General features: G+C 37.2%; 1 protein-coding gene across 1 annotated transcript in view; it reads right to left on the reverse strand.

Annotated features, from left to right (window-relative positions):
- LOC126183326 (contactin) overlaps positions 1-10,199 on the reverse strand; it is a 160,377-nt gene extending 150,178 nt beyond the window's left edge. Inside the window, exons 1-2 of the mRNA XM_049925188.1 lie at positions 10,064-10,199; positions 9,127-9,303 (exon numbers count right to left, since the gene is read on the reverse strand). Of these exons, the coding sequence (XP_049781145.1) occupies positions 9,127-9,303; positions 10,064-10,066 (180 nt within the window). The 5' untranslated portion in view covers positions 10,067-10,199. The remainder of the gene's footprint in view (positions 1-9,126; positions 9,304-10,063) is intronic.
- Between the last annotated feature and the right edge of the window lie 315 nt (positions 10,200-10,514).

Here is a 10,514-nt window from a genome sequence, read left to right on the forward strand (position 1 = left end):
ATTATTTGCTGTTTCGGTTTACATAAAAAACAAGACACATTAATATTTGCATCCAATGGCTCCTTTGGGTCTCATTTTAACTGTTATTTTAAACTAAGAAACTAAACATTACAAATTTATTAGACAGCATTGCTGGCCAGTGCTTACTATAAGGAGTTGAAATAATAGTACTGCTAACATGCGCATGGAAAAGTATATGATACTTATAGAACTATTTGTTCCTTCCTTGGGGCAGAGAGGGAGATAGGTTGGAGAAGGTTAAAAAGGACTGGCAAATCACTCAGATCCCAGATGAGCATGATCCACCTTTGCTAGTTAGTTAGTTTCACATTCCATGGATCATTTGTACAATAAATCATTATGATGTGGAACGAGTTATTTTACATTCACATTAAAAATTATTTAGTAAGTATAGCTACATGCTGAACATTTGTAAGTTTTTTTATCATCAAATATATACCAACAAACCATTAAATACATGCCAACTTTTACACATTTTCTTCAGTGGGATATAAGGGGTTGTCAAGGATAAACTTTTTCAGTCTGTTTTCAGATTTTACTTTGTTGCCTGTCAGACATTTTATATCACTGGGAAAGTTAGCAAAAATTTTGGCTGTGGCATTGGGCACCCCTTTCGTGCTAAAAGACAACTTTTATGTATAGTAATCATTGTCATTTTTTGTTCTGGTGTTGTAATTATGTACATCATTGTTCCTTTAAAACTCAGTGGATTATTTACAATAAACTTCACAATTGAATAAGTATACTGTAAAGCATAGACAGAACGCCAAACTACTTAAACAGATGCATACGAGATGATCGTGGGTGAGAATCATATATTATTCTTACAGCATGTTTTTGAGCAACGAAACTATTCCTGCCAGTGCCGAGACTGATTCTCTGGTTAACTTCACTAACCCAGCCACGATCACCGGTTTAGTTATCCCGCATTTATGGTTAGGCGTTATTACGTGTTCGTACAGCGCATTTTCCATGCTACTCCCAGAACTGAACTTAAGCAGCTGCTAGCCGGGGACTCTATAATTGGCACTTACTAGTGTAGCAATCTGGCCAAAACTTTTCCGGCACAATTTCATTTTCTTGGATACACTGAGAAGATGATACACAATCTTTCTTATCTGTTATTCCTGTTTGTCATTTATTTCCACTCTGGTAGTCTGAATATATGGATTTCACTAGTAATTATAACACAGTTGATCATTCACAAACCCAGTCAACCACATAACAAACAGCGATTGGCATTCACCTGTTCGGCTTTATTCCGCTCAGCTCGTATAACCCCAGATTCTTTTGTCTGCAGGAAAGTTTATTTCTAGATGCGACCGGGATTCCTCTAGCAGACATCACATACAATATGCACGCATTCAAAAATCAACTTATGATTCATTCATCATTCATCAACTTAGAATGTTTTCAAAAATGTTAAAAAAAATCAACAGGGATGCGTTTCAAAATCATATGAATAATCGATAGACCAATGTGTGCTGGATGTTAGGTGCTTTGTGAAACAAGGTTTTTCCCCTCAAGGATATGAATCTGCAGCCCCACCCCCCCTTCCCCGGCCACTAGATCCAGGCCTGCTGCGCATGTGTGAATCTGACAGATTAGGCATGCCAGTAAAATTTTTCTGGGAGGTATCTGGCTGCCTGCTGCTACTGCTTATACAGCTAACAGCCACACTTCTGTAGCCAGAAACGGGAGAAGGTAATACTCATACACGACTCACCTGCAAATGCACATGAGCCCGCTCACAACTGCTCAAACAAATCTAATGTAAACAGCTGTGACATCACACTCATAAGAGGCAATTTGTTGTTATGAAGCTTTGCATAGTCTTCCTAAAGCCTTTGACATGTTTTGCTGTTGGCAGACGCTTGTATGAGCACTATGTTTTGTTGTATGAGGTACATTTCCTTTGCAACTGAAGTTTTATTTTCATTTTTTCCTCTCGTTCATGTTTTATTGCTGCAGTATTACTCTGCAGTAGCGGGATACAGAAATATCCTTCGTTACAGTATCGGCTCTTACAGCCAAAATTACAAAAATTGAACTGAAAACTAAAATAATGAAAAATTCCTGGAATTATAAAAAATTCCCAGGTTTTCCCCATATCTCTCGGTTGTCTCAGGTTGTATGCACACTGGTATACCATCAATCCCACAAAATCTCTGTTTATCTAGGAGAATATTGGAATTCTCACAGTCAAAAAAGGCTTAGACAGGTCACAGAAAATGCCAACTGGTGCTATTTTTTATTTAATGCTTGTGCAACTCGGGTAAGATACTATCCTGTAGCCAGATTTAAACTAGTTGTCACTTGACGGGTAGTGGGCTGCACAGCTCCTACCACCAATAAAGCAATGGAAGGCTGGCACTGTCGACGTCTACTGGGTTGCCACCTCCACGGTGCTGTGCTGCCTAAAGCACTGTGGCAGCCAGTCCTCAGCAAGCCCTTGTAGTGAATGATATGGGTAACTTTTAGTTTCATGTGCCTTATGATGTGTGACGAAAGTACTAAAAATACAGGCAGACCGAAGCTGAAAACCCCCGGAAAATTTTCAAAATGTGTCGGACAGGGCGTAATTATAAGCAGTCAGTTGTGTGAATTTGTTTGTTCCTAGAGGGAGTATTTTGAGAGAGAGGAGGATGCAGGAGTGACTATAGTTTCTTTGGATAAAGTTGCGGAGCAAGCTGCAGCTGCTTTACTAATCAGCAAACGATCAGTGATAAGAATCTGCAAGCAGAAATCGAGAAAGAAGAATCTTGGGAGTCATCTAAATTAGAGACACCTTGAAAGAAGAGGTACCTCAAAATGAGTGTCACAAATCTCAACTCTTTTCAGGAAGATGCACTTCGTCATCAGATACACACATATTACTCTCAGATACTCACATATTACTCAAGGAAGGAGTATCCAACACTCCCAAATATACATGTTACCCTTTTAGCAGCAGACTTGTTTCAGGGTAGTAAATCATCCTTGTTACAACGTTAGGATTCGGCTATAAATCCACTTCTGACACTAATTAAAGGAATGCCAAGATATTGCAGCCTGGCAATGCTGCTTCGTAAGAGAAGTAGTATGGAGAAATTTTGACACTGTTTGGCCTGACAAAACATGGGGGAATGTGCGACAGAGTTTAAAAAAATCCTAGACAGACAATACCACAGAGTTGGTATGGAAGCACCCATCGGCAGAGGGAAAAAAAAATTGTAGCACATGTTGGAAACTCTTCAGGTTTCATTTCATCTGGGCACAGATTAATCATCATACTGCTACAGAAAATAATAATAATAAAAAAAAATGTTGGCTGAAGTGGAATGGCTTTTGAAGGCGAGAGTTGAAAAGCACAGTAGAAGACAGGCAAAAGGATCATGTGAAAAAGAGTTATACAGGAAGCTTGGAATAATGAAGGTTTGTTACAAGAGTGCATCCAAGACTTGATAATATTTGTCACAATGAGCAGCAAGACCAATACTTCCACTAACTCTGAATTACGTGGTGTTTTCCCATTGTCCGATTAGTGTATGGTGTATAATGAATGTCTTTTTAAAGCTTGTATTTGTGTTTATTTCGATCAATTTCTCTTTACTGTTGAGAGGCTGAAGAATACTGTTTAGCCGGTTTCCATCATCTCCTTATGGTAAGTTAGCCTGCATTTTCAATATATTTCATTTTGTTATTTCATCTGTTTAATAGTTTTCGAGACATGCAATAATAAGAAGGAAACTTTTCCGGCCAAAAAATTTCTCCTATTTCAGTAGCCAACATAACACCGGCCCTAATAAAAATTGGGGAGAGATTTTTGACATGCTTAGAGAGACCACTCAGAGCAATACCATACGTAAATTTCAGAATTTTTACGTTATTTTTGTAGGAGATAGAGACTTCAAACTTGTTATGAGTTCAATACTGACCCAACTGAATAAAAACATCTTCAGAGGCATATACACAATAAATGCAATGCAGTAAGAAAATTCTGAAAAATTGGCTGTCAAGCACGATATTTTTGTAATTAAAAAAAAAGTATTACTGTGACAGCAATAGTTTCTGAGAGATGACATGATAAATTTGAAGCTGTTTATGAATGGGAAAATTTAATTTGTTTCAAAAAAATTACCCTAACACTTTTCCTAATTAAAATTACGAACAGATTTTTGACATTCTCTACATCGTACGTGAATTTGAGGTTCTTCCCTTGATTTCTGGGGATTTTATATCGTCGCGGAGAGCACTGTGCCGTGGTGGCTGCTTGTAGACAGCGCTTGACACGAAAACACTGCAACTTTGGAGCTCAAACATTAAGTGACAACTAGTTTAAGTCTGACTATAGAATACATCAACTTCTCAAAAATTTTGTATAATAACGCCATTATGAAACAAGTTGCTAGTTCTTAAAAGGGGGTGGGGGGTTACAATGGCATGTTTCGGCATCTCTGGAAAAAGGCTTGAACTATGGATGGATTACATGTTTTAGATAAGACAGGCAAAGGGACTGTGCTCACAAGTGGGTCCAATTTTATCTGGAATCTAAATGACATGTCCTTCCTTTTTAACCTTCCCCAAGCTATCCTAAACTATGGTTAGACTAATTAATGAATTATTATTGTAACTGTCACAACAGGTGGCAGCCATGGCAATATAATATAAGTCTATACCCCTGCTGAATGAAGTAGATGAGACAGAAAATCTTTAACAAGCGGCTTTCAAAAACATCAAACACAGTATTTAATGCTAATAGGAGATCTCAATGATAAAAATGCTAAAATTTATTAAACTCCATAATGGAAACACGTTAAATTTCAACAGAAAGCTACTGAAGACTAATTCGTCTTAAATAATCTAAGGATAAATAAGCATTTTTTAACTACTAAAGATACTCATAAGTGCACTTGGTCAAAGCAACGTACACAATGAGTTATTGACAACTGCACTGCAAAAGAAGAATTGGGGATTTATACAGGGTGAAAATTATGTAAAGTGACAAACTCTGGAAGGTCATATGAGAAACCAAAGCAAATATTTTTCTCTAATGTCATATTTTCCCAGGAGAATTTTTGAAACTGGTAGGAGGAGTTTTCTCTGGATGAAAATTAATTAAGCGAACAAACTCTGGGAGGTTGCTTGGGATACTGAAAACACTTTTTCTAATGATTTCTCCTGTGAGGCATCATTTTATGAGGGCATCCAATCTTTCTTAAACTAGACAAAACGTAACAGAAACAAGTTTCAATTCTTTATTACCACGAGACAACAGTATTAACACAACACAATTACAGTGGAGATTCAACAATGGCTCCACTGACTTGCAAACAAAGTTCACAGTATTGGGTTACATTATGTCTAACACAGTGAAAGACTGCGGGAGTGTCTGCAATTTCTCCTGTTGCTGCTAGTATCCAGGCAACCGGGTCCTCTTATGATTTAACAAGGGTTTTGTTAACAAGGTTACACATCTCTCCCCGCACAAGGAAGTCCAGAGGGGACAAATCAGGGGATCGTGTAGGCCATGGTACAGGGCCAACTCTATCAATCCACTTTTCTTGATACTTATGGTTCAAGAATTGATGAGCAGGACGACAAACGAGTGGGCATCATGTTATGCTGGAAACACGTGCTGTTCTGCATGTCATCCAATAATTCTGGCAATCTCTGGAAAGGAAATTGTAATAATGCCTGCCATTTAACAACCTACATAGGAGATATGGGCCAATTAAACAGTCACCACCAACACCTGCCCACACACTCATATAAAATCACACTTGATGAGCACAAGTAAATGTGGCACATGGATTAAAGTTACTCCAACATGCAAATTGTGGATGTTGAATATCCCATCACACCCTAATATTGTTTTATCTGTAAACAGCGCAGATGATGGAAAATGTAGGATCCATTTGACACTGATGATACCCTTGTCTCTGATGAACACTCGCCACTGAGAACAACGTACTGAGTTCTATTACTTAAGAAACTATACCTGGGAATCTATTCCATATGACCTGGCCTGTGTTAAGAGTCTGCAGTGGGGCAACATGACAAATTCCTAAAGTCTTAGAAATATGGAATCTGCCTCTTGTCCCTCATTCACAGTGGTAGAAGGACAAGCTGAGTTTCACATGAGTGATGCTTTCTAAATTTGTGCTGATTTGTGGACAGAAGCTTTTCTATACCAAGGAAATTTATTGCATTCAAACTCAGAATATGTTCAAGAATTCTGCAGCATACTGATGTTAAGGATATGGGTCGGTAATTCTGGGACTGCGTTCTTTTTCTGTGCTAGGTGAGAGATTCATTATGAATGCAAGCTAAGTGTAGGGACAATAACATGTAGTACTCTCTTCTATCACACCAAAAAATATGTTAGGAAATGGAAAGAACAACATGTAACAGTGTCCCTAAGAATAATTCTGCACAACCCCAGCATGTTCATTGAAATTTGACACAACATGCACCAAAACCGGAAAATATAACATTCTACAAATACAAAGTTACATCACTGATAGCACATTATTATGCCATTTCTTGGAATATTGTTAGGCATTTATATTTTCAATATTTTATTTATTTACAGTGTGAATTAAGTTGTGCTCATACCTACTTTGATTGTGCTGAACTGTTATTACGAATGCCTTCAATGTTATTTCCATACTGCTATACGGTGTGCAGTAAAAGTTTTTCAATATGGCGAGGATGCAAAAATTAGGCTTCGCTACAGTTCAATTTGTTGCCATAATCAGCTTTACCCCTTTCACAAACTGTCACCTTCCAACCTAACCAAGGCCTGCGCCACAGATTAGTCTGACACCACACCTAAAATTTAAGGGGGTGGGGGGAGGGAGGGGGAGGGACGTATTAACCGCACTTCAATCTGACATGCTGTATGCATAGCTACATAATTTTGGTGTGATGTATGCACCAGGTAGCTTCATAACGCTCAAGGGGTTGAAATAAGCCATTTATTAATAATGATATAAAATGAACTCTTTGAAGGAATTTCTACTTTGCTCAGGATTCATACATTTTCAAAAATATTTTGAGTCACTTCCAACAAAGTCTGGACCTACAACTCAATGGGGAGAGGCAACTAATGGATCACACCATAACTAACCAAAAGAACGCATAAAGTTGTTCTTAGTAATTCAACCAATATAGTCTTGGGACATAATTCTGACTGGGGAGAAATCACTCATTTGCTTCCCCAAGGCTCAATCTTAGGTCAGCTATTGTTTCTCATATGCATAAATGATCTTCCATCTAATATACAACAATCAGAATCAGTTCTTTTTTCAGATGACACTAGTATTTTAATCAGTTCCAGCAGACATACAGAAACAGAAGAAACAATAAACTAAGTTCCTACGAGTATCATTGACTGGTTTTCTGCAAAGACGCAACATATTCTGCTCTGCACATCTAAGGCTACTACACCAATGATAGGCATAACACATGGTGAGGAAATAATAAGCATGATGTAAACTTCAAAATTCTTAAGTGTCAATACTGATGAGAATTTAAACTGCAATTTGTAACGCCTAAAAAACTTCATTCAGCCACATTTACAGTTAGAATCATTTCAAATCTTGGGGAGAGACAAATCAGTAAGCTGACATATTTTCATTCAATAATGTCATGGGGATAGTGTTCTGGAGTAACTCATCTTTCATAAGAAAGAAAATCTTCATTGCTCAAAAATGGGCTGTAAGAATAATATATGGTGCCCACCCATGATCATCTTGTAGACATCTGTTTAAGAGGCTGGGCATTCTGACTACTGCTTCACAGCACATTTATTCCCTCATGAAATTTGTTGTAACTAATCCACTACAATTCAAAACGAACAATGATGCAGCACAATTACAATACCAGAAGGAAAAATGACATTCATTATAGCAAATTAAAACTGTCTTTAGCATAAAAAAGGGTGCACAATGCTGCAAGAAAAAATTTTGATCACTTACAACTAGGTATATAAAATGTTTGTCAGACAGCAAAGCAAAACAAGAAAATGAGCTGAGAGAGTTCATCCTTGACACCCCCTTCTATTCCACAAAAGAATTGCCATTGCTGCAATGAGTAAAATGGGAAATACGGAAGCGTCCGATCCCGCGCGTCTGCTTTGACCCATGACGTCACAAATATGGCGGAAACAAAAACAAACACACACACTTCCCACAAGAAGCCTAGAAGATAAAGATGCTTCAGTGGCTGATTAGTGTTTTTTGTCTTTAAAAAAAAAAAAAAAAAAAAAAAAATCTCACGGGATAGAATGAACAGATCAGAAAGATAAATATAATAAACTAAAACAGAAATTCGAGGAAACAGGTAATTAAAATAAGTAATAAGTGTTTTTAAATTAAAAAAAAAAAAATCTCACGAGATAGAACGAACAGATGAGAAAAGTAAATAAAATAAGATAAAACAGAACTGGAGACAGCCACACTCAAACCAAACTCCGCGCCGTCATGACGTCACACACGACAACACCCTTACGTCACGGGTCAAAGCAGACGCTTGGGATCGGACGCTTCTGTCGACCCGTAAAATGTGGTGGGTTGGACTTACTGTCTCACAATAGCTGCATATCTCTCTTCATTTTGGAAAAAGAAGCTTACAAATGTTCAGAATGTTATATGTACCAATTAATTTGAAATGTGAATGTAAAATAACATTCCACACCATTATGATCTATCGCACAAAATGATCCCTGGAATATGAAACTAACTCACTAAACAACAAACCTAACTTTTTTTTACCTAAAGTAACTTCTGATTCATTAAGTACATTTGCAATCTATTTTCACCTACATACATAATGGTCATGCCATGAAACAAAGCCCAATACAATTTACATCTTAAGAAGGCTAATCACCAAGATAGAAGTAGTAACTTACTTTGTTTATTTTATGACCGGAATGAAGGTGTTTTTGCCACCACAATATGAGAGACAAAGTCAGTGACAGTGACACCACTATTTTTGTAGGTCTGACAAGAAATTAAGGCGTAAAAATATAGTAAATATGGTGATTTTGGTTCTGCATGACAAATTCGCAGGTTCCATTAAAACTACCTTGAGCACAATAAAACACTTCTTAATTATTATTACCTGGCAGTTTCTTCTGGCATCATTGCGTGAACGAAGTGGGGATTTAATAAACCTGTAACACGAATCTTGAAATGACAACCAATGGCGTGGGCAGGACTCTTGCTCACGCATTCTTTGGGCTGTAGCCAGGAACAGAAGACACAACGTTGCAAATATGAATTTGACGGTCATAATGGCCTGAAAATTAAAAAGTGATTCTTCAGAGCTTCGTTACAAATTAGCCGATAAAACTGCAAAAAAAAAAAAAAAAAAAAAAAAAAAAAAAAAAAAAAAATCACAGGAAATAAAAACGAATACTTGCTTTCGCATTATTATCGTCAAACAACTACATACTCGTCTACAACCATATCAATGGAGATGACAAATTATCGGTGCATGTCGGCAGAAACAAATAGCGAACCTTCACACGCAATTTTGTATAAACACCTCATACGCTATTTGGTATAAACCACGATGTGAACAGAAACACAGGCGTGGAAGTGGTTACTGCTTGAGTGTCTACAATTATTACCATAAATTCACAACCTTACGTCAAATGGCATCAAATGTAATAACGTTGATAGAATCCGAAAATACACACATACTCCAATGTCAAAAACACTCGTGATAGCGACATCAATAGAAATGAGAAAAAAACACAAACTATGACATTGTACAAATACAAACAATCACAAACCACTTGAGAGAGTGCATTATCGACTAGCAACGGATGAAGGACTTGCAGATGACATATTTTGCAAACAAACAAAACAAACGTCTTTTTACGAAATTAGTAAAACGATATTTCAGCATTCCACTATATTTGCTATTAAGATGCACACGTAATATACCTAACCGTGGGAGTGGCACCAAGAATAAAGTCTTTCCTTTAGTAGAAACACCATTGTTTACATGTAAACATAAGTTACATCGAAAGCATGTCAACATAAATGCTTACCATCTCGTACAAAAAAACATAAACACTACTTAAACTGAGGAATACAGGTACTTTTCTTGAAAATAAACATAAGGCACTACCTAAACATCACTAACGGCCATGGTTCAACGATATTAGCAAATTAAGCAGGGTGTAGTACTAGACGTGACTCACCACTCAACGACTCAACGTCGAGGGACGAATCACCGTGAACAAAGAAGAGTACGTTTTTTAAAAACCATTTTGCAGGAACGGAGATTATACAAAGAAACATTGAAGGCATGACCCAAAGGCGAAAAATTTTCCAATGATTTGTTAGATTAGATAGAATTTGATTCAGTTTTTTCCATAGACCCAAAAAATGAGATGATTCTCATGGGTGTGGAACATGTCAGACAGTATAACACAAAACATTTGAATATAATACTTACTACCATGATCATTTGTCAGGAGATTGTCAAACTACGTGAAT

The sequence above is a fragment of the Schistocerca cancellata genome, chromosome 4, assembly GCF_023864275.1.
Source record: "Schistocerca cancellata isolate TAMUIC-IGC-003103 chromosome 4, iqSchCanc2.1, whole genome shotgun sequence".
NCBI lineage: Eukaryota > Metazoa > Arthropoda > Insecta > Orthoptera > Acrididae > Schistocerca > Schistocerca cancellata.